This window comes from Chlamydotis macqueenii, chromosome 7 (assembly GCF_036417535.1).
Source record: "Chlamydotis macqueenii isolate bChlMac1 chromosome 7, bChlMac1.mat, whole genome shotgun sequence".
Taxonomy (NCBI): domain Eukaryota; kingdom Metazoa; phylum Chordata; class Aves; order Otidiformes; family Otididae; genus Chlamydotis; species Chlamydotis macqueenii.
The window spans coordinates 36,754,609-36,777,979 of NC_141562.1; the positions used below are offsets into that span (position 1 = coordinate 36,754,609).

At 40.6% G+C, this 23,371-nt stretch overlaps 1 protein-coding gene across 1 annotated transcript in view; it reads right to left on the reverse strand.

The window, feature by feature from the left end:
• ADAM12 (ADAM metallopeptidase domain 12) overlaps positions 1–23,371 on the reverse strand; it is a 177,901-nt gene that overhangs the window by 35,708 nt on the left and 118,822 nt on the right. The window contains exons 7-11 of the mRNA XM_086751789.1: positions 21,662–21,727; positions 20,960–21,031; positions 19,027–19,196; positions 17,692–17,776; positions 12,523–12,671 (exon numbers count right to left, since the gene is read on the reverse strand). Of these exons, the coding sequence (XP_086607915.1) occupies positions 12,523–12,671; positions 17,692–17,776; positions 19,027–19,196; positions 20,960–21,031; positions 21,662–21,727 (542 nt within the window). The remainder of the gene's footprint in view (positions 1–12,522; positions 12,672–17,691; positions 17,777–19,026; positions 19,197–20,959; positions 21,032–21,661; positions 21,728–23,371) is intronic.

Here is a 23,371-nt window from a genome sequence, read left to right on the forward strand (position 1 = left end):
ATTTTAATTTGGCCCTGGGGATAGTGCAGATTCCCAAAATGCATTCAGGTAATCTCCCTTCAGGTGCCTGGATCGGATTGTCACAGCCCCAGCTGAGACTTGACCTCTCCCATTAAACTGAAGGTGAAAATTTAACTACCTGAAATATTCAAAAAGGCAGATTTATACTACTGGATGTGGGACTCCAGGGCAGAAAGCAATGATGAAACAAACGGCTGCATGGTTCAGAAAAATACTTTCTGCAGAGGACCAACCCTTAATGGCTTTATACAGTATACACTCTCATGGCTTGATATTTCTGCAGTCACAAAACTGCCAAATAAAACATTATTAGCAGCTACTTTTACTTTGACAATTTTACGGTCAGAGAAGTTTTTTTCTTGTGGAGAGGCCTATTGCGACTTGACTTTCTGTGTTCTAGGGGTGAAGCAATACTAAACCAATTTATCAATGCTGACAGCACTCTGACTATTTGCTGGGCTTATCTGCATTGCAAAAGCTCTGTGGGAATTGAACTCAGGAACTGCTCTTCCTGTTGGAAATCAGACGGCCAAGGAAAGTAGCTATAATCAGTTTGAATTTGCCTCTGGCTCATCTTTTGCTCTGTTTCCTTTTAGACCACTACCTCATTAATAAAAATTTGCTGGATTGCTGAGAGTTCAGATTTCGCAATCTACTACTTAGAATTTGAGGTTAATCCAATGCTGACTAGAGGAAAAGCGAAAAAAAAAGCAATGACTGGCAGAGGGAGGGATGAAAAGGCCAGGTCAGGCCTGGTCTCAGGCTGAAGAAAAGCAGGGCAGCAGGCGGACCGGGCCTGCCGGCGGTTGCCGGCGATGAAGGAAACTGTAGATAAGAAGCACAACCAGAATGCCTTGCCTTTAAATTTGTCACAAAAAACACAACATCCTCTACACGTGACTGACAAATAAAGACAAACAGTCCATCCCGTTGCTCAAAATACCTTGCTGAAGACCAGTGTTCTGTTGATTTCTGGTTAGATAGAAGGTGCTCTGTTCAACTTGGGTTGAAATGCGAGGGCAGCGCTACACCACGGTGACACTTCATTTAGTTCCCAACATGATTTTACAATCAGCTTTTGTTTTAGGCAGTTACATTTTCTCCCTTGAAAAACCTTGGAATTGTTTTTTAAATGGGTCAAGAGCAGATTGGGAGGAAAAAAAAAGAAAGATGTGACTTTGGGAACTTGGTTTTGAGGGGAGCACTTTATAGGGAGCATGTTTGGGTGAGGGGGAAGAACAAAATAATTTTTCAAAAACCAAAGAAGACCAAACAAAAAGGAGTATCAAACCCAGACTGTAATACAGAAAAAGCAACACATGATATTAATTATGGGCATTTCCCTCTTTCACCAGTACAAGCTCCTGTCCTGCCTACATGCATCCTAAACACAACTCGTGACAGAGAACTCCAAAAGAACGAAAGCAGCATCCAGGGTTATCCTCTCAGCCGATGCTGTGATCGGTGTGACCACCTTGATTTAAAGACCTGCCACACTGTGGGTGCTCGGCCCCAGCAGATGGATTTGGGGGAGGATGAGCCTGTACATCAGGTGAGCAGATCAAATGACAGCAAGGTACGGGAAGAAGACTCCCAGGAGGGTCACATCCCACAACGAGGAACCCAGGCCAGGGAGCAGAGATTTGGGAAGCAGCCGTCTGTACAAAGCACGTGAAGAAGGTGCCCACTGGGAAAAGCAGTAGCAGAAGCATGAAGAGGACAAAGCTTATGGAAATGCCAGTTGGTGAGACATAGGTGCTACAGAAAAATGTCTCAGCCCTGCAAAAAGCTGGAAAGAATATATACCTGGAGGACAGGCTCGTATTGATTTCACTTAATGTCTGTACTACCTGGTCTCTTAATAAATCAGGACTTCAAGACAGGACTGTCTGACTTGCAAGCAGCATGGCTCATTTTTAATTTTTTGTTCTTAGAAGATCCAAAGGAAAGATAAGTGAGGCATAACAGTGCCAGAAATCAGACTGCATTCCCCCAACATTTCCGCCTTCCCTTCTTCTGCTACAAGATAAGCACGGAGAAAAGTTTAGCCCATATCACCTAAATCACCTCAGACAAATGGAAGTGGAATTCTTTCAAAAATAAAAATTCATAAATATAAGCCAACAATGAATCACTTTTTCTATCTTCCTTTTTTCCCCACACAGCTTGAACAAAGAAAATAAATAAACTATTTAGTAGCAACATTGTACATAATCATTATTTCAAGCCATGAGAAAAGAATACATCCAGCCATAATTGAGACAAAACTTAAGCAAATTAAAACTTTTGCTTATAGAAATGAAAGGAATCCAAAGGAATCTGTAGGTATCCTGATGAAATCCTAATCTTATTGAAGTCCATAGCAGCTTCCCTATCAACTTCGAGGGAGCCTGTGTTTCACATCTAACGCTGGTTGGCTGCCAGGAGAACATCAATGACGAAGATGAATGCAATGTCCGTGCTATGTTAGAAGCAGCCAGAAAGGCTCGCTAGGACACCAAAGTTATTTCACCTCTTTATTTTTAGGGACTTCACACTAAAATAGGTGGTTGCTTATCTTCATCTCACCACTGGGACTGTGCCATTCAGTTGTGATGAGATGAAACAGAGCCTACCTGCATTTCTGCCACAAGAATCCCACCGTAAATGCATGTGGGGCTTTGTAATAGGCTATTATATTAGAAAAGAAAGAGAATGACTTTGCAGGAAGCGATTGCCGGGGTAAAAGGGACATCTCCGCTCTCTGAATTTTAAACATTTTGCACATCTATCCCAGGCACAAAAGACTGTGTGATTCCCATGACAACTGTGGCAAATGCAGCTGTAGGCATCATCTAATTACAGCAGTTCAGCCTTCCAAGCCTACATCAATTCCTTCAAGTGCTTCAGGGCATACAACACATGTTCAAAAAAGGAGCATTCCTGTGACCTTAAGAATATGCCCTTTAAGGTATGTTTCCGTTTATACTCTGGAAATTTGGAATTCGTTAACACCAATTAAAACTGGACATTGTGTGCTTAGTTCTCCATGCGCCGCACTGCAGATTTATCCCTGCAGGTTTAAAACTTTTTTTTTTTGATGAAACACAAAGCTGAGATAAAGGGAAATGTCCTTGTGTGATTTGTTCTCATGGGTCACGGCAATAGCGGTACTGCAAGAGAAAAATGTCCCTTACAGAGCTATATTTTCCATGGATATTACGCCGACAAGACAAAACCCAGCTGAGTTCTCACGTACCAGCATCCAAGCCAGTAAAACTGTACCCATTCTGGATACATCACACAGTAGAAAACATGACTTGTCCGTAAGTATCTGCTATAAATAATCACAGCAGAAGTAAAATGTGTTTTCATTTGAGAAGTAACCTCTCTCCTTGTCAGCTTCGCTTACAGCAAATGCACACTGTAAATCTCTACAAGTTCTCCTCTAGAATACACCAGGAAAGCCAAATATTTTCATTTCCAAGGGCACATCTACTGAAATGTGAAAGACTAAACTAAAATAAAAGAAACCAAGCTAAAAAAAATGAAAAGAAAAAAAAAATTGGTATTTTTTTTTAGAGACCTGCCCCACAACTCTGTGTGGTAATTGTTACCAGTGTCCCACCCCTGTACAGGACTGGGAAACGTGCAACGTATTTCAACCAGTGTTTCTAATTCTTCACCGCAGATCTTATTTACTTCAACAATTAAATAATCTGTAATGTATGGAAATTATCCACCAAAAGGAATGCCAAATGCACTGCAGAGATGGGGCTACTTGGAGTGAAGTGAGAGACCGACATAAATCTACTCCATAATCTCATGGCTGTTTCCTACTAAAGGAAGGACCAGAATGCAGTGTGCTAAATTACTAGGGCATAGGGATATTTTGCTGAAGTTTTTTTTTTTTTTTTTTTAAAGCAGTTGCTCTGCTGGCACAACAGACCCAGCTCTGTCACAAGCAATTTATTACATCAGTATATCAACTTTATTAAAAAAAGACAAAAGACAATGAAATCTGTCTTTGTGCAGAACTCAGCTTAGACTGGTTTGGAAACATAAACAGCTTCAGAGTTTAATTAGAAACTGTTTACATCTTAGAGATAATTTCATTTTCTTCAAATTGTAACAGAGCTAATTCCAGATAGTTCTGCTGACTCCACAGTTTAATGTCTCTAAGCTGCCAGACTGAAAAATGCAAAGTGAGGTCTGCACGGCTGAAAACAAACGGAGAGGGGTCAGGAAATACGGCTCTAACTAATAATGTCTGGGTTATCTAATGTTTAACAGCTCTGCACTACAAGATGCTGTGAAATGGCTAGAAAGAAAAAAAACAGAACCAATCATTAAAGTGTCCTTTCCCACACTGTATTTCTGATTTCTGTCCCATTTCTAGCATGACCTTTTGTCTTTTTTTTTTAAACTTAAAAAAAATTTATTTTTTTTTTTAACCTGGTGAAGTGTTGTAATAAGTGGTTTTCACTTCCAGTTGAGTTGGTACCAAAGCCAAGACACTGTTTTCATGGCATACCTGACTCTCCTGAAGCCAGCGTGCTGGAAATCTCTGGAGGGCGTATGTTTCCATAGCCCAGTTCTGAGTCTGAACAACCAAAATGAAGGTGACCCCATATCCTGCTTCTTTGAGATAATTAAAAAAAAAAAAGATGAACTATGATTGAAACTAATACTTAATACAGGAAATTACACATATGTTTAGTACTTTCCTAGCTTGCCCTTAATAGATTTTAACTATATTTGATTTATTTAACTACATGCTTATAATGTAGTTAAATACATTTTTTGTATGGCAGTTTAAAACCAAAAATCAAACAAAGCAGATGACAAAATAACAAACCTCTCTGCAAAAGCCTTTGAGAGCCAACGCTACCGAGCAAAAACGGTTCTCCAGGAGACACCAGCCACCCATCTATCATGCAAATACATATTTATGCATTATAAAATCAGCATTACTGTGACTAGCCTTCTTTTGATGTGCAGTCCTAAATCTCATTGATGGTAATGGGGGATCCACGAGGGAAGAAGAGACCTTCCGCACCATCAAAGGACATCGGTTGTGTAATACACTAACAATGGGATGCTTTTCCCCCTTGGTGGGGGGGAAAGTCCTGCCCCAGACCTGCCATTCACAGTTACCCAATTTGCATCGGGATAACTGTGCACCTGAACAGACAGATCACTAAATAATCCTCATTAGGACACATTCCTCCACCCCAACAAGCCTTGTTTTTAACTTGGGTGATTTACATCATCTGGATTATCACGTAGCCCCACAAAACGCTATTCCAGCTCACCAGAGGTGGAAGTAAACTGCAGCACAGGAGCAAGGCAGGCTGGGGTTTAGATCCACAGGCCAATTTCTCTGCCCAAATGCATATTTTATGGGGTTTGCTGTGGGTGTAGTGTGATAATCAGAAATACCTGATGACTTTTGGATAGAGACTCTGTACTCTGTAACTCACATGCCCATGACCTACCATTTACTCTGGCTTTAATAGAGAGAACAAATACCAAATCCAAGTTGTGACACCTCAGTGGCTCTGGGGAACATTTCCAGAAGCACCCTTAGACCTCAGCAGTTTGGGGAAGAGGGAGCATGTCGGTTGCTGGACTCCTGAAATACTAGCAACATGAGTGCTAAAACTTCTACTACCCCTACTCTTATATTGAGCACGAACATTGGAGAAGTCTTAAAAGTCTGAGCAGTGCAGAATCTGAATCAGAGCATTTACACTAGGAAAATTAGGAAACAAAACAAAACAAGACCTTCAACAATGTGAAACAAGTAGGAACTGGGGATGGGAGGAAGGGGAGAAAGCAAGGAAATAGCTATTTTAGATGTCTCTGGTAATATACTTGCTGCCTCAGAAGGCTGTCAGTAGAGGTTAGCCAATAAAACCTATTTTTCTTTGCTAGTAGAAACGGATGCTATAAACAACACAAACTGAAGAGTAATGCACCTCCCCTTGGCCACTGAAGTTAACACAGGAAAGGAAAGCGTCAAATATAACTGTTTCTCACTTGCAGAAAGCTGCCTTACAAGGGTATCTTCTTGTCCCAGATCACACAGCACTACACTTTCAAAACAGTCAGGAATCGGCCTGTAACATGCAACAAAGAACCAATGTTTCCTAACCTCAGCCTTGAATGCCTGGGCCACTTGTATAATGAACCCATGGACCAGCTCATCACCAGTGGGGCAAACAGGAATGTTCACACTTACAGCATCTTCTAAGCGACTCATGGCCTTGCTTGGTGTCACTTTCTAGCCTCTTACAGACATCTGGTGCTACTACTCAGGAGAAAAAAAAAAGCTATCTTTCCACTTAAATATTTTATTTAGCCTTAATGGTAACTAACTTACTCAGTGGCTGGTGCAGAATATCTGATTGTTCCTAGAGGGAATTAAAATAGAGTACATATCCATGATCTTTTTCAGTGGTATCTCAAAGAAGCCCTCCTGACGATCCTTCCCATCTTTAATTTTTCCCTGTTTCTCCTCAGCAGTACTTAGATCGAGCCAATTGGTTTAATTTAGGACTGTCACTCAGCTGATTCTTAACAGATAGCGTTTTGCTGTCGCTCTCATTCACAAGGCTTCCCATTGGCTATGTGTTTTAATTTTAACCATAAAGGTTTAAGATTTAGTTAAAATCATACTGATAATAGTGGGTGTTTTCTGGATTGGTTCAAAAAAAGAAGTCTTCTACAAATTTCAGCAGTAAATGAACCAGTATTTTTCTACATACTTTGTACAATTTCTGCTGTGTGCTCTTTTTGTGTTCCTAATCGTTCTCCTCTCCCAAACCCTGCCCCCAAAACCTCAATAATTAAAGTGAAATTGTGTACTGAAAGGTAATTACTCAAAATTAGCTGTTATTTTCTACTGAGTGGCACAGTTCCATAAAAATCCTCTAAAATGAAGATCAATAGCTGAGAGATTGAAGAATTGATCTCAATTCAATTTCTCCTTTTTCTTCACTTGCAATCACTACACAAAACCCGGTCCCCTGGCTGGAGCAGAGTCCCAGACTATCCTGCAGCACAGGGCAAACACAGGCACTTCCACAAGCATGAAGTCAGAGCGTCACAGTCCAAGCTCCACTGCCCTGTGACACACGGAGTCGTATTTCTCCGGGTAAATTGAGTTTACAACCTGACTGAATCAGAAAGATGTATCGACTTTAAATTCTAGCTGTGAAAATGGAAATGTTAACACAAAATCCAAATTAAAAATAGCAAAAAAAAAAAAAAAAAAAAGAGAAGCATGGAAGGATTCAATTAACTCTTTGACTTTTCCAGAGGAGCATCACTCTGAAAGGAACATGAAAAAGAGGAGTTGTTGTGTGGAGAAACTATCATAGAGAAGCTGCTGCCTTTTTTATGTTACTGGCCCAGACCTTCCTGCATGGCACCAAATAGTTTTCTGTCCCCCTGCTTCATGCCATTACTGGGGTGCAAACCAGCATGTGCCCTGGAACAAAGGCAACGCTTGGAACAGGTTAAAAATGAGTCTACTAGGGACCTAGAGCAAAATAAAAGCTTCTAAAGATTTATGCTTAGATTCAAAATTATGTCAAGGAAATAGCAATGGCCATGCCCTCTCTCACACATCAGATTCTTAAATATCTGCCACTTGTTTCACGTCTTGAAACAACAGCCCATACAGTATTTATCTTTTCATAAGGATTTGTTCTTTTCAATTATTTTGCATTTGTATCATCTCTTCCTCATCAAGGTCTTTGAAGAGAAGCAATTTAGAGTTAAAGTAGACTTACACGACCTCCTGCCAGGCTGTGCTTGATGTGCAGTAGGATTTGAAAGACTGGATACGAAGTGATGGTGCCCGATGCTAGAGTTGAAGGGCATGTGAAGGCATGCCCATGCAGACACAGTCACCGTTCCTCACCACAAACCCATCCTGCCTGCCTACTATTGTATTTGTCTGCAGGGACAAGCTGCAGGCTGGTTTCCACTTTCCATTTGTAGTTTCAGAGTAAGTGGGGTCTGCTGAATGGGTGTGCAAAAGCCCCCATGATTTACAGCTGTAAAGACAGGCTTTCAGCCTGTGGTTAAGGCATGCACCCTTCCAGGTCAATATGAGGTATTTCATTTCACAACACAGGGCTAGCGAAAGAAATGGGCTGTGGGCAGTACAACAGACTTCCTGTCATCCCCTTTTCTATCAGCATGGTGAAAATCAGCTTCTATCTACGGAGGTGCAAAGAGAGATAAAACAAACAGCTCTATCCTAGGAGCCTGCCTGGCGTTTTAATTAGTGGTGGCTGGGATGATTGCGCAACAAGAAACGATCCTGATAAGAGCAACACACATCTGCGAGATGACAAGGAAAGCAGCTTTCATTATAGCAAGTCATGGGACTCCACAAAGGGATGGAGTCTACCGTAGGATCAGCTGCAGAATGAGCTTGGTAAAACTAGTTGTCCTTAGTGGATCCCTGGTCTTTCATTAACGCCTAAACTAGTGGGGGGAAATGGAAAGGCATCAGGGAGTACGTTCTGTAAGAAGGAAGGAAGAACATGCTTCCAGTGTGCTCAGCTTCCCTGATGACAAGTCAGTTGTGCAAGTCCCCTATATATAAACTAGAGAAGCACGCTATTGGCAAGGAGGTGTGGGTCAGAGGAAGTATAAACCCTTGGGTTTACAGAAGTTACTATAAAAGTTTTGCTCCCCTTAGGGCTGGCAAGAAATTTCAATCTTACATGAACTCTAAGCTTTCAAGTACTTTGGGGGAACTCACGCAATTTCAAGCCCCATGGAGATACCTGTGCTCAATTTTGATGGAGCAGCACATAAAAAGTGCATTTCCAAAATTATTAAATAAACAAGTGCTGCTAATTGGCATAGTTTTGCTCTGCAGTTTGTGCTGAATTTTGCTTTTAGTTGCAGTGGTATAAATCTAGCCTTGGGTTTCACCAGAACTGTTCTGTATTTATCTAGCTGCAAGGGAAGTATTTTCACTCCTAAGAGTGGATGCTTTAGGGAGATACTTGGAAAACAAGTGGAATATTGAAACAGCCTTGCTGACTCAGCCTAGTCCCTTAATTTTCAGATACTGTGATCTCAGTAAAAAGATTTAAAACTCTTTTTAAGACTCCTTATGTCCTTCGCTTTCACTTGGAACACTCTATGGTTAAAAGAACTAAAAGAACTGAAGGATTATCATTAAAATATATGCATAAAAAGGGAACAATGTGTTAGTATTAAATATTTCCTTGTCAATAATATTTTAATAGCAAACCCCTAAACTTCTACAGTGGGATTTATGTCATTTCCATAGCAGATATTTGAATCTCTAAAAGGTCTAGAGTGCCACAAATTTTGGTTTTATATAGAATGATAGAATCATTTAGGTTGGAGACGATCTTTAAGATCATCAAGTCCAACAGTTAGATATGCTTAATCCCCTGTTAAACAAAATACATTTTGCTAAAGTAGCGGATCTTTAAGGCATTTGTAGCTCACACGCAAGCAGCACACATCTTGCTGGTACTTTTTAAGAGTAAAAGCTATAGGAAGCTCATTAAAGGATAGATCCAACAGAGTTTAAATTCCACATGAATCCCTTGAGATTTTTTTTTCCACCAAGAAGTAATTTCCAAGACCTCTTCAAAGACTGAAACATAAGAACTGAAAGAAATGGCAATAATTAAAGAAATCACTTTTAATTAAAAAGCCTTAAAACATTCCCTTTTGCTGCACAACCACACAAATGACTCCAAAGTTAATTTTATAGAGGCCTTTGTGTTATAACCTAGATATTTCCTATTCTTTTTATGTATCAAATAAGGACTTCTCAGAGGCTTGTACTTTTTACATTAGCTTCAGCCCAAAGAATTTTTTTTTCTTGCACTCGTTAAATCTACCTTAAACCAACAGAAATTAGAAGACCACAGAGTGAGTGCCAATGAGTACACCGAGAGAGCTGGCTGTTTTTCTAAGTGTATGTGGCTTCTCTGGGATGCTCTGTGTTTTGATGTTTTTGCTATCCTAAGAATGCATTTCAGGTCGGGAATATTCATTTTATCTTCCCTTAACAGACACGTACTTCCAGAGCCAAAAACTCTTCAGTGTTCCTTTAATAATGCTGCTCAGAGTAACACTACCGCTGGCCAGGTGTTGAGTAAATATTCAAAGTGTTAATTTTAAATTGTTGAAATGCAGTTTGGCTTAAGGCGTAAAGTATTCTCCTGGAATACTTATTACAGATCGACTGCACAGTATGAAGGTAAAGCCTAAGGCTATAAGTCTGATGGTAAAATTCCCATTTATAAATCAATAATCACTGCAAACAAAAGAGCCTGCTCAGTTCTGTGAGTGCCACGATTCTGCCCCAGACACAAGTTGTATATAAAGCTCGGTAAAAATCAGAAGGGAGCGTTACAGAGATAATGTGTTACCTGATGGTCCCTTCCCCAAATCGTCAAACCTTTGGGGTACTGCAGTTGGGCACGGCATTGCTGAGGAAGGCGCAGCCCTTAACCTGTATGGTGCCACAGAAACACCAAGATAAGGTGAGCTGAGCTGCCTAGACTCATATCTGAGGAACACACTGAGCAGGTACAACCTTGGCCTGTCCATGTCCTGAGCCAACCCAGAGGCTAATGTCTGGACTGGAACATCTGGCACAGAGGAGAGCTTCAGATATACCCAAAGGACTCCGCTGCAGAAGGCAGAACCAGGGAAGAGCTATCTAATCTCACGTTGGAGATGACTTCATAAGATGAGTTCGGAAAGTGTCTAGAAATTTCTGTCCTGAGAGCATCTCCTGGACTTATTTCCAAAAGTGGAGTAACTGTATGCCCAACCAGTAACTCAGCTGAGATGGTTAAATCTTGGCTGCATCTTTGAGGAGTGTTGCAGCTCAGCCCCACTTGGGACCGAGCTGCCTAGCTCAAGCAGACTCTGTCCTAGCCGGAAACAGGACAAGGAGCTCGGCGCCAAGAGCTCAGACCAGTCTGGCCACTGCTTACCAGCTACCACATCACCTCACCTCAGAGCTCTGTTTCCAATTTCAGTTTCCACAGTGTGCATACGAGCAGAATGCAATTCCATACAGATATTTACTACCTCTTGTTTTAGAAGAGCCAAGCTATTTTTTCTTTTCCAAACTGTAGCACTCTCATTCTCCTCCACACAGGCAGCTCCCTTTTGTTTGTCTTAACTTGCTGTGCTTGGCCTCAGGCCAGAATCCCTTTTTTTTTTCTGCCTTGAAGGAGGGTGACAGTGTGCCTTTGAAGAAACGCCAAGGCTGTGAGGCTGCCCAGCAGGGACCGATCCTGCCCGGCGCTCCCTGGCCTCTCCCAGACTGCTCTCCCTCTTTTCCCAGAAACATGCAGTCTCAGAAAAGGCAAAGGCTGAGCTGATCACAATTCCCAGAAGAGGTTTTTAAGCAACAGATGAAGTTTAAGCACACACAGAAGAAGCTGGAGCTGGAAGAGACATGAGAAGACCATCTAGACCATCCTTTTGCCCCAAGGCAGATCCAGCTGTACCTACAAGACACTGGTGACAGATGTTTGTCCAACTGGTTCTCACCAGCTTCCAGTCACAGGCAGTGACATTTCTGCAGGCAACCCAGTCCAGCACATCGCTTACCATCCGAAAGCTTTGGCAAATCTTTTTGGTAAATCTTAAATTTTGGCAAATCTCTCTTACTTCAGTTTAATCCCATTGGTTCTTGTCTGAAGATGGACATCGAAAAGTCATTCATGATATTGTTCAGTTTCTAGTAGTACTTTAAAAAACAGAGAAGCAAGTTGTAACTATTACCCTGCTCATGGTGCCTGTACTTTTTGTGTCTACAAAACCAGCAGTTTCCTCCGTTGACACAGTGTCTTTATCACCAGCACAGTAACCATTCAGCACTGACCCGGAGAGATGACCATCAGTTCACCGGCTTTATTTCCCACAGTGCCTTATATCTTTTCTTGGAAGATCTCCCTCCAGCCACTGAACAGCCCTAACCCCACTGACCTTACAGATTTAATTTGCTCCGCGCTAATACTGCTACACACTTACTACAAGGGGTGAAATGCAAAAGTTTGTGCAAAACGAAAAACCTTCTCTGCATAAGACAAAAGCTTTACAGAGAGTCTAATATATTTCCTGCGTTACTTTATTTCCTACACATTTGTCTTAGTCTTGGCCTTGGGATGCTGCTCACTTCCTGTTACAACTGATACTCACTTGGCAAGATGAGAAGGTGAAATTCTGATTCAACACTTGCAGTTTGGTTTTTTTTGTTTGTTTGTTTTTTTTAATTAACCAGTTGATTACAGCATTTTTGTCTCTCATGCTGGTAACATGGAAATAGGAATGTACAATGGTACATGTCGTGCTCTGACAACAAGTGTAACTGTTTCAGCTTGAGGGGGATAACTGTGAGAAGGTGTTAAAAAGGTTTTTCTTTTTTGCCTTTAAATGTTCCAAATCATAAAAATATAACTGTAACTTGCCAGTTCTTACCGTCACACTTACCCAGTAGAAGGGTTCATGATGCAACCTCCTTTATCGGTAGACGCCTTGCAGTTACAGCCCCTCTCCAATGTGTCGTGATTCATTCCAAAATTGTGGCCCAGTTCATGAGCCAGGGTGACTGCTGCACCTAGAGGGTTTTCTGAGTGATCCTTGAAAAAAACATAAAAGAACTAGTGAAATTAATGTATAAAACCAATTCAAAACACAGTTTCCCCAGCACATTTTTGAACATCTGGTCCATCTCTTTATTTAGGGCTTAAAATTCTCCTGCTCAATAAATCCCCCAAACCCACAAGACAGAAGTGGCAGAAAACAGTCACCCACATGTGGAGTGTTGAAAAGGGCAATTGTTTACGGGCGAGGATGAGTGTGACAAGGGAAAAGCGAGAAGATCCTTCATGTCAGGAGGTAAATTGCAAATTTCACTTGGTCTATTTAATATTCTTTGGAGTGTTTCTTTAATATCAGAAAGCCCAAGATTTCACAAGCCTTGTAAGAAAAAACAAGCACCTTGGAAAATCTCCTTTTTAAAAGGAAAGGACAAAGCAAGCCAAAATCTTCTATGACCTGCTGTTAACACCTATTAATATTCTAAATGTTGCAAGTGTCAAAATTGAAATATTAACATTAATCCTTGTTGAAATGCTGATTTTTGGGAGAATTCTGAGAAATTGGTCTGATGACACGCTGCTGATCAGATTGATGTTTTGCTTAACCACAAGTAAGAGACCTTTCCCCATCGATCATTTTCCTTGAGGGAATAAAAATCCACTGTACGCATACAAAAGCTTTCCCTAGAGGTATAAACATGTAATATAAATGCATGATCCACTATTTATCAGTCAGTAAATAGAATTACTATGTACAGCTGCCTGCTCTAAAAGCATATATGAATATATTCACTTTAAATAACTCTTTTCGTATCATCTAAGCCAACCTTCAGAGTAAAAAGAAGTGAAAGGTAAAACTATCTAAAACATTAGCTATGTATTAATGAAGCCATTAATACATGACTCGGGGTAGATTTAAGAGTTTCTTCTTTCATCTGTCTGTGCTAGTATTTTTAATAAATCATTTCTCAAACAGAAGACAAAATCAAAAAGAGAATACAGTCGTTCTGAAAACAAGAAACTTCTCCTCTATTTGGAATAAACTCAGAAGAATTTTATCTTTTAACAAAGGATCTCCTTTTATTTTTTCCTGAATTTTAAAATTTTAATATAAAAATCTTGTGAATAACAACAGCCAGTTTGTGTGCAGTTATATTCCAAGATGTCTGTTTGCTGAAAGATCTACAACCTCTCTTAGGGAAAGAAACAGCAGAGCAAACCTATGCAGCAAAATAATCTACAATAATCAAGAAAACATATACTCCTGAACAATGCCTACATATGGAGATGTCTTATCTAGATACTAGTCACATACGGATCGATTTATCTTTGTACTCACGGTAATTTATGAAATATTTAGAGAATTCAATGTAATCGAACCTGATGTCATAAAAAAGCGCAACCTCTCACTCAACTGGAAAACAATCCAGGACCGAAGATTAAGAAAACAATGAAATAATTCCATATAATTTACCAGCACCACGTTGGAGCGATGCCTTGAAATGAGGGCTATGTGGTCAAGACAGAAACTCCTCTAAGCTTTGGGCTGCCTAGACAGACAACAGACTGAGCTCAGTTCTTCATTTTCCCAGTCTCTCTTCTACTTACTGAACAGAGATTATATTTACTTGTACACGTGGAAAGCTGGCAATTAAAAATAAAACCAAGAATTCACACAGTCCAGAACCAGAGGAATAAATGATCTGAAATATAATTTGTGTCTTGAAGAGGCAAACAATTATTACAGCCCCATGCGGTTCTCATTACTTGCTCAGATCAACTTGGAATGCAATTTTATCAGTTTCTAGAGAGTGTTTTTAAAACAAGGAATGCGATGTCTCAGCAAAAGAGGTTATTTGAAGGCAGCATAAATGAAGATTATCAAAACAAACAGTGACATGTCCCACTTGATACTGAGACCATTTAAGTGTCACAAGGACTAAAGAAATGAATAGCAATGTGACTTTGATTTATTTCACCAGGGTCTTTTAAAGTCATTACCAAACAGTTTCACAACCACTGAATAAGCAACTGTCTACTGTTAAGACGTTATAAGCTGTTGCACAAAACACGCAGCTGCTTTTGGCTCAACTCGGCTGCATTCCATGGAGATTCAGATCAAACAGTAATAAAATACTGGCTGTCACCTACAGTGAGAACCGGCAAATGCCCTGATCTGGGTACTTTTCAAGCAGTTTCATTCAGCTGTAGGAATAAGTTTCCTAAAACATACTTTTATTTCATTTAAGCAGTCCACTCAAGCCTAAGTACCTCAGTTCCACTCTTGTCATTTAGCCCAGCTTCCCACTAAAGTCAGTAGAAATTTGACATGAGTGAGAATACTACATTACATTACACCAACACAGCAATATTTTACTTTCAAATCCATGAATTTAGTTGACAATCCTTTGAAACACAACGAAGATTGAACCACGTGTCAAGGACTTGCTCTAATGTCAACTTCTGTTTGGTCTTTATATAACACAGCAGAACCATCGCAGTAAAATGAAATCATAATGCTGTTGATATACAAAAAGCTTCTCATACTCAGATGCCTGCTCCCCACTTTGAGTTTCTCTTAAAATTAGTGGAAGACAGGGTGTCACCTACCACCGAGAGACCTCAGCCCGGTATAAAAGTAGAGAGGAGCAGGCTCTCAGGGAGGCATGACAGAGGGATTGGGATCATATAGTAGAGCTAAATAACTGCAAAAACAGTCAGGAAAATCAGATCATACAAGGATGACTCCAGGTTTTGTATTCAAATGTTATTTCTCACGCAGTCTCTCCACTATATCTTCTTTCAGATCATTTTCAAGAGCGTACAAGCTTTTCGGTACTGAGTTTTCGGGGTGGGATGGGTAAGAGGTTTGCCGAATTAGAAGGCTGGCCAAATGTTCAGCTGCCCAGTGTTGAGATGTTTGAGCACTGTAGCCTCCCAGGTTAACAGTTATTCACTCTTTCACTTCCACATCTTCCAAATTTAGAGCTTTCTCCTTCTCTACATACCAGTATATACAAAGACTTATATGTACACATCTGAACCAGCCTTTGGTAACTAGGCTGCCCAATTGGGTTCTGGAGGTGTGTGTTCACTTGTTTTGGATTTGCCTCCTTTTTGAGGACTTGCTCCAAGAACTGGAAGACATTTCCAGTTATGCCATGCAAGCCTCGAGACAATTTGCACCTCTAAAGTTTCTGGGAGTCTCTGGGAAACATCAGCGCGAGGGAAGCTGCAGCCTGGCCCAGGACTCATACACAGACACTGGGTTTCTCCTGGATGTATAAATCAGACTCTGCTCTGTCAGGGCCATGAGAACACTTAAAGAAATGCTGATTCTTGTTTTCTTGTTACTGAAATGAACTATCGTTTTGTTGTTTCTGTTTCAAATGACAGTTTCCAGAGTGGACAGGACTGAATTTGCAAGTAAAATACACTGTAGCGTATTTTAAAGCCCACGCTAAAAATTAAAAGGACAACAAGTCGTCATTGAGGGTATTTCTGTCTGCAGATAAAACCAAAGCAGTGACTGCTGGCCTGAGGGTTAAACGGATAAAATGAGGCTCTCTGCCTCATATATGTCTTTGCCAAGATCTGTAAGCGCACTGGGAGATTCCTACAGCTTTTTCTTCATCTTTTCCTCCTTTTTCTTCTGCACCTATCCCTCAGGTACCCAGTGAAAAGATGTACCAAACACCAATTAGAGACTCAGCTTCTAAAGTTACCAAGAGACTGAAGCCTTTGTCTTTTCTACGATTTTGTCATGACTTTCTCCAAATTACGTGATTTGATTGTTCTTTCCCACTCTTTCCTATACCTCAGCTTCCCTGCTCACCTCGTAAATCCTCTCAGTCTGAACGATCCATACATCATCCTCCACGAATGCACACATGGCCCCAGCTTGGCTTCTTGCCTACTTGTCCAAGCGACCACAAAGGAGCCCTGCATTATGGGTCACCCTCAGCTGGGCTGCTGGTTAAGAAGGAAGGAAATTCAGGGGCTTCAAGGGTCTGTATCTCTGGGATTATCTGGCTACATGGATTATCTTGAAGCAATCAGTCTCCTGGGCTCCATGTTAGCCCCATGAATCTTTGAAGAACGAAGAGTTTTGAGACCACGCAAGCTCTGAGCGTTTTGTGTTCCTGAGTTCCCACCTCATTTGTGCAGGGATGTGCAGCTGAGGTGTCCAGCAGAGCTGGAGAGAACCACCACATCACCTGAGGTGCTGGAACTCTCGACAAAGCTATATGAAACATAAAGCTTTTCAGCATGTGCAGGCTGAACTCGGAGACCATCTCAGAGGTTTTTAGGGCTCCCTGGCTTTCTGGTCTGGAGTTGAGCTCTGAGGTCACTGACTGAGCCTGTTCATGTCCTGCAAGCTCTGGGACTCCACATCTAACTTTATTCCAAGTACTCCTATTACAAAGCTTAGTTAATGCAAATTTTCTTTCCCCTCCATTAGCTAAAAACACTGTTCAAAATAAACAAACAAACAAAGTCTGAAGGAAAATACTCCAGAACTACTTCCAGAAATGGGCTAAGATGTTTACTTGTGTGTTCATCATGCCTAGCATCTAACAACAGCGTTACCAGTAATACTCCTTGAGAGAGGGTCAGGTAGAACAAATGCTGCCATTGTTTGTTCTCGTCTGGCAATGTAATAAAAACACCATGCTGCAAAGATGGAAAATAAAGCCTTACACAGGGAAAACAAAATCAATATAATAAAAGATTCAGGATAGACTGTTGTTGCCTGTAAGACTAGTATACCCAAGTGCATAACAAATACATCTCCTGGCTCTCATCCTTCACAGTACCTCTGCACCTGATTCAATGATATTTAGGAGTATAAATTGCTATATTTTGATGCAATATTTTTTATTTTTTTCACTATGGAAACTCCCATTTACAAGCAATGTGCATGCAGACACAGATAATACTGAGACCGAAAATGACACAAAAGGGGCTGATGTTCTGGTACAAAATACAGTGCTACAAAACCTGATATCATGTTGCACCAGTTGGGCCAGTTTCAAGCCCCCGTGCTGTTACCACTTACCATGACGACCCCGCCGGACTGCTCTGCCGTGCACATGCTCATTATGGGCGCCATGCCAATGGTAGTCCCTTGGAAGTACACCCCACTGCAGGAGGGAGGGAAGGAGAAGAAGAATCACAGAATCATCCTTCAGTGCCAAGACACCACCCTATTATTTTCCGTCTTGTATTTCTGGCAGTCTTAAGCAAAGAACCCATTTCAAACGTGTCATCTCCAGACATTTGCAGGTTTAAAACAATGAGAAGCACAGATTAGTCATGCCGACTCGCCGAACTCACAGTGACAGCATCCCTGCTATGAGAAAGATCCATTTGATCACCGTCCTCTGGGTTTACTGCTGTAACAGGACCCTTCTTCCCTTTTTTTTTTCCCTGACGAAAGTCAGGAGTAGAAATACTAACATAAAAAATTGTCTCTAGCTTAAAGAAGGGTTATTTTAACGTAGTGGGAAGTTTATACGCCACTTGTTATAATACACAGCCTAGAATGTAATCATTCCAAAGTGTTATTACACATAGAGAGTAATTAAATATCTCATGAGGGACAGTTTGGAAGGGCTCACTCTACTCCTACACAGCTAATATAAGAATATCTACACAATGAGTAAAAAGTTCCTTTTAATTACTAAGACATCAGGCGTGTTTATCTGTAGAGTGGAAAGAACGGTTCATTGACCAAAATGATACCTGGTTCAAGAAAGAGGTGTTTATCTGTTTATCTTACTTTTTTTTTTTTTTAAAAGTGCTTTTACTTTGAGCATGTTTACTCAATTACAAGGATACAGCAGCAGGGTAAAAAATGTGTATGATCTGATTTTTAAGTCACAAATGCAAACAAATTGTCCAATTTAGACTGCATTTTAAAGTTTACTGAGGTCTTTTACTAACAAACAGGCTTCACACAGTGCCCCCTTAGATCTATTTTTGGGCTGAGGGCAGGACTGGCTTTTTCAGTAACAGTTTAGGCTGAGATCAGCTTAAGCCGCTTGTAAACTCATATCCTAAGTATTCACCAGCTTATCACACATCTACACTTCTACATGAAGGGGGTTGGACTAGATGACCTTTGAAGTTCCCTTCCAACCCTAACCATTCTATGATTCTATGAGTTGTGTCCAGGAAAGGCCTACAAGCAGAGCTGCAGAAGGAAACTCATCTGAAGCACGTGCTGAAGAGCCCTGCAAAACACTTTTATGTTTCACGTTTGCAGAGGGAAAAGACAACCCCTCAGGAGCACAGATGTTCCTCCCAGAAGCTTCGCAACTGGGGAAGAATTCAGTACAGCTATTCTCAAATCACCGAAATCCCGGCTGATATTAAGTAGTGTCAAGTCTACCTTATCAGCTGTGCGTTGTCATGGGGTTTACGAGGTAGTAGTTTTAGCTTTCTCCAGTCCAGAAACTCATGGAGACTTGTGAAAGGGTCTTGAGAAATAGAGCACTTATCCATGTCATTCCATACTTCCACTCCGACCAGGGCTACCCGAATATTTAGTGACCTATAGAACTAATGAGAAAAGAAAAAGAGAAACATGTCTCCAAAACCCATTTTAGACCACATTGGATTAGAATATTTTGACAGAAGCATAATGTGCATATGAACCTTTCTTGCAGAAGCTTAAACGGTCTCTTCTCCAGGGCAAAAGTGGACACCTGATAGGACTGACTCAGATGAAATATTTCCATGACTTACAGAAAATAGTCCTGACCCGACTAAATACCCAGAAGGCATTCAAAGACATCCAGAGATACGCTATTTCTCTATGTCCCACCCAAGTTTGGGATCTTCCTTAAAGATGAAATGCTGCAACTACATTCACACATCCTTCACTTCCAAACAAACTTGTGGCTGTGGCAGATGACTCTCTCCGTGGCTGCCCTCTGTTACTAGCACCAACGCAACTCAAGAGGTAGAGGCAGTTGTGCTGTACTAGGGTTCTGGTTCAAAATAATAGCTAAAAATTAGCCAAAGTCATCGAGTTTTGCTCACAGCAGATAAAACCAACTGATTTTAGCACCGTGGGCGACACGCTCTATTATCACACTAGTCAATGCCACAGTTGCTACAAGAGGAGAGCAGAAGCAGCATTAGCAACAGAGCAGAGATAACAATTCTAATGTGAGACTAATGTGAAGAAGGATTCAAGAATCAATCAAGTCCAGATTCGGCTCACAGTCTCAGAAAGGCATATACTAGATCTTTGTCTTGTTTATATGCATTACAGTCATTTGGATTACTCTGGCATTTGCCGAACATAAATTAAGCATGAAACAAATATATTATAACATGCAAAATTAATTTTAAGCAGGTAACATATAAACACCTGTCCTCCAGTAATAAGTCAGCAAGACAATAATGGAAGAAGTGGAGGTGTCTTCAGCAGCTTGTTTTTAATCAAGAATGCTTCTCCTTGAGTTATTGCCCTTGAAGTATCACTTGAGAAGTTCTCAGCTAAATTAAGACTCCCTCAGTTATAATTTCACTACTGGACTCCTAATTTTTTTCTGGCCATGTAGCACAACAAAAATAAATTTTAATTTGTTCAAAAAACACTGTAGAGGACTCTTAGCACTTATTGTTTATTGTCAAGAAATTACTTCAAATACAAAAAAAATACAGTGTATGTCTCTTTCTTATTGCTCTCAGTCATCAACTTCTGCTTCCTTAAGCACTGCATATTTTTAATTTTTTGTATTTTTGAGATACATATCTTATTGACCGTATCTTCACAGGCCTTTTGTTTGCCTTACAACTGAACCATCCCTTGCTGCTGCAAAGGACTTTGTTCTCCAAATTCCTCTTCAAAATAATCTTTTTTTTTTAATGTGGGCTGTTCCATACGTGACTATCCCCAGTGTCTTCCCAGGTGAATAAAATCGTAGGGCTAAACTGTACATCCCCTTAGGAACAGTGCTTCCACATACATGTGCATCCCATGTAGAGTTCATGCATTACTGAGCAGTGTTTAGAGGAGAACAGAGCTCACAGCTTACTATGTTGAAGGGCACCCGGAAGGTTTAAAGTTACTTTTTTGGTTTTACTGGTTGGAGAGAAGCATTGCTCTGAAATACTTGAGTACTAGGAAAGCAGCAGGGTTAGATCCTTGAAAAGGTGGGTGGGTAAGGAGATGGGGCAAAGGTGGTGAAAGCTGCTGATCTGAGTGTGGTGGCTTGCTTAATTTATTAGTAGAAGAAACAGAAGTTTCGCAGCAATAGCCTTCAGAAAGCATGGTAAGTTTGAAGAAAATGAAATAATGCTCATGTTCTTACCTTATCAACATAGTTTGCAATTTCTATCAGCCTCTGCTTAATTTTTTCCACATCCTTGCCTTGTCTCTGAAACTTGGAATGTAAAGGATCAGTGTACTACCAGCACAAATATCATAGAGTTTCCCCCCAACAGCCACCGTGGCAAAATGATTCAAACCAAGATTTAGATCCTTGGTTGCCAGTCAACCCACTGGAACATTTCTACAGTCAGTCCTTATTACTGGCTTTGAAGCTCTCTTTGCAATCTGTCAGGAAGGCAGCCGTGCTTCACGCAATGTGATGGTAAAGCACCGCTTCAAGAGCCAGTGTAGGATGCCACACTGACTTCCAAACAGCGTTGGTCCCACCGAGGGCAGAGGCAATGGCAATGGAGACTTAACTACCTCAAGGAGATCCTGGGCAGTTAATTTGTATTTGTATTCTTGAATTACTCTCAGATATCTCAATTATTTGAGAGCCAAATTCCTTATGAAGTATTGCAAGAAACTTTTACAATCGATTATCAGTGTTGCCCTATCTTAATAGTGTCTTCCGTCATTTAGCCCTGATTAGAGAAGCAGCTTTACTTTTGAAAACCACCATATTGCTGTCTGACGCAGATTACTTGCAATACCACTGAAGTTGAACTGAGCTACCTGTTTCCTATCCGTGATTCCCATTTTAAACTTTTAAATTTAAACTTTTAAATTTAAAGTTTCTTACCTCACGATTATCTGCCACAATAACAAGCTCCACATACTTTGTTGTCTTCAGCGTCTCCCTCTTGTACTGCCAAAAAAAGATTAAAACAGTATTTTAGTTTTGCAACAACTGACCCTTGGAATCAGCTCTGCCTCAGTCCAACAAAGTGCTTGCAAGAGGAGATACACAACGTCTTAGATTTCCAGATTTCAGTACATACACAGTGTTATTGTATTCCTTCTCCTCACTGAAGTTTTCCTTTGATCTACCACAACAGAAACAGTATTTGTGGTATGTACACAAAAAAACCCCACAGGATTTGATCACAGCAAGCAGGAAAGTGGTGCAAAGTCTCTCTCAACCTTTCAGCTTTCTGCAGTTGAAATATTTGAGTTATCTTTCCTAGCAGAAGAATATCACCTCGAGCAGAAAGACTTCTGCTGTTTCCAAGGCACATTTAAAGAAATTATGAGATTACTTTTAGCAAATATTTCACACAATAGAAAATCTGGTTACGGAGAAAAATGGGAGATACAGGGATACTGAGTAAAGCAGAAAAGAGAACAAGTGGTTAACGGATAAATTACGTAGGAAGAAAAACCCAAGAACAAAAAACTGCAGAAAAAAAATCCGGAATGAACTGTCAGTGTCTGGGGAAACAAACTAATTCCCTACAAACAGAAGGCATACATTTAATGTTGTGTCTGTATATTCATATAAAACAGCTGGTCATGCTTCCTTCAGTTCTGAATGCAGGTCTAAAAGAATGGTAATATTTAGCTGCAAGAAGATCACTGAAGAAAATAAAATTATTTTGTAATAGAATTCACCATAGTATGGCTCCTCTGCTACCCTAAATTTAAGTGACCTATTAATGCCTGTAAAAGTGCTGTGATTTACAGCAGCTGAGCATCTATTCTATCATTTCTCCCTTTTTCTGGAACAAGACAGTTAGAGAAAAGAGGTCTCAGCCATCTACTAGATCTTCATGTCAGAACTTAAGGAGCTTAAGTAGGTGTATGACCGACTAATGGCCATGATGTCTCGAACTAAACCCATGACCTATAACCTAAAACATGACTAAAGCTTTCCAAATAAAAGTTCCAGTTTTCTGGATGACCCCCTAAGCTTAGTCTGTGCTGGACATCACCTTCCAGTGAAATTTCACAGAGTTTTCTTCACGTTACCAAAGTGTTCCTCTCTTATCTTCAGATTAATGAGATTTGAATGTTTCGCAAGCAGCATTGTGTTTAGAGGAAAGTGACAGATGTAACCTTTAGCAGCTCTGACTTTCAAACTCGTTTTTAATAGTGTTACACAGCCTTTAAAATATAATAATTGGAAAATAAGTTCTATTTGGACAGTATTTATGAACTAAGAAAGCAGTAGCAGCTATCACTAATGAACTAGACATCAATGATACAAACATTTCACCAGATTACACTTATTAAGGGGTCTGGCAAACAAGCTCAGGTAGATATATTCTTAAAACCTCTCCTGGTATCTGGATTCTCTGTCATCTTCTTGTGCTCTACCAGAGGCAACTGTGACCACCATGGGGTCATGGTGCGCGCACAGACTTTGTTTGTGCACATGTCTATGCCTTGTCAGCTGCTTAGGTCATCAGCAGACTCTGGTGACATGCTAGCTGGGAACCAGGACACCAAGATGTCACCATGTCCCCTCCTGCTGCTCCTGGAACAGCAGTAGATGCAATACAAAGGGCCTGCC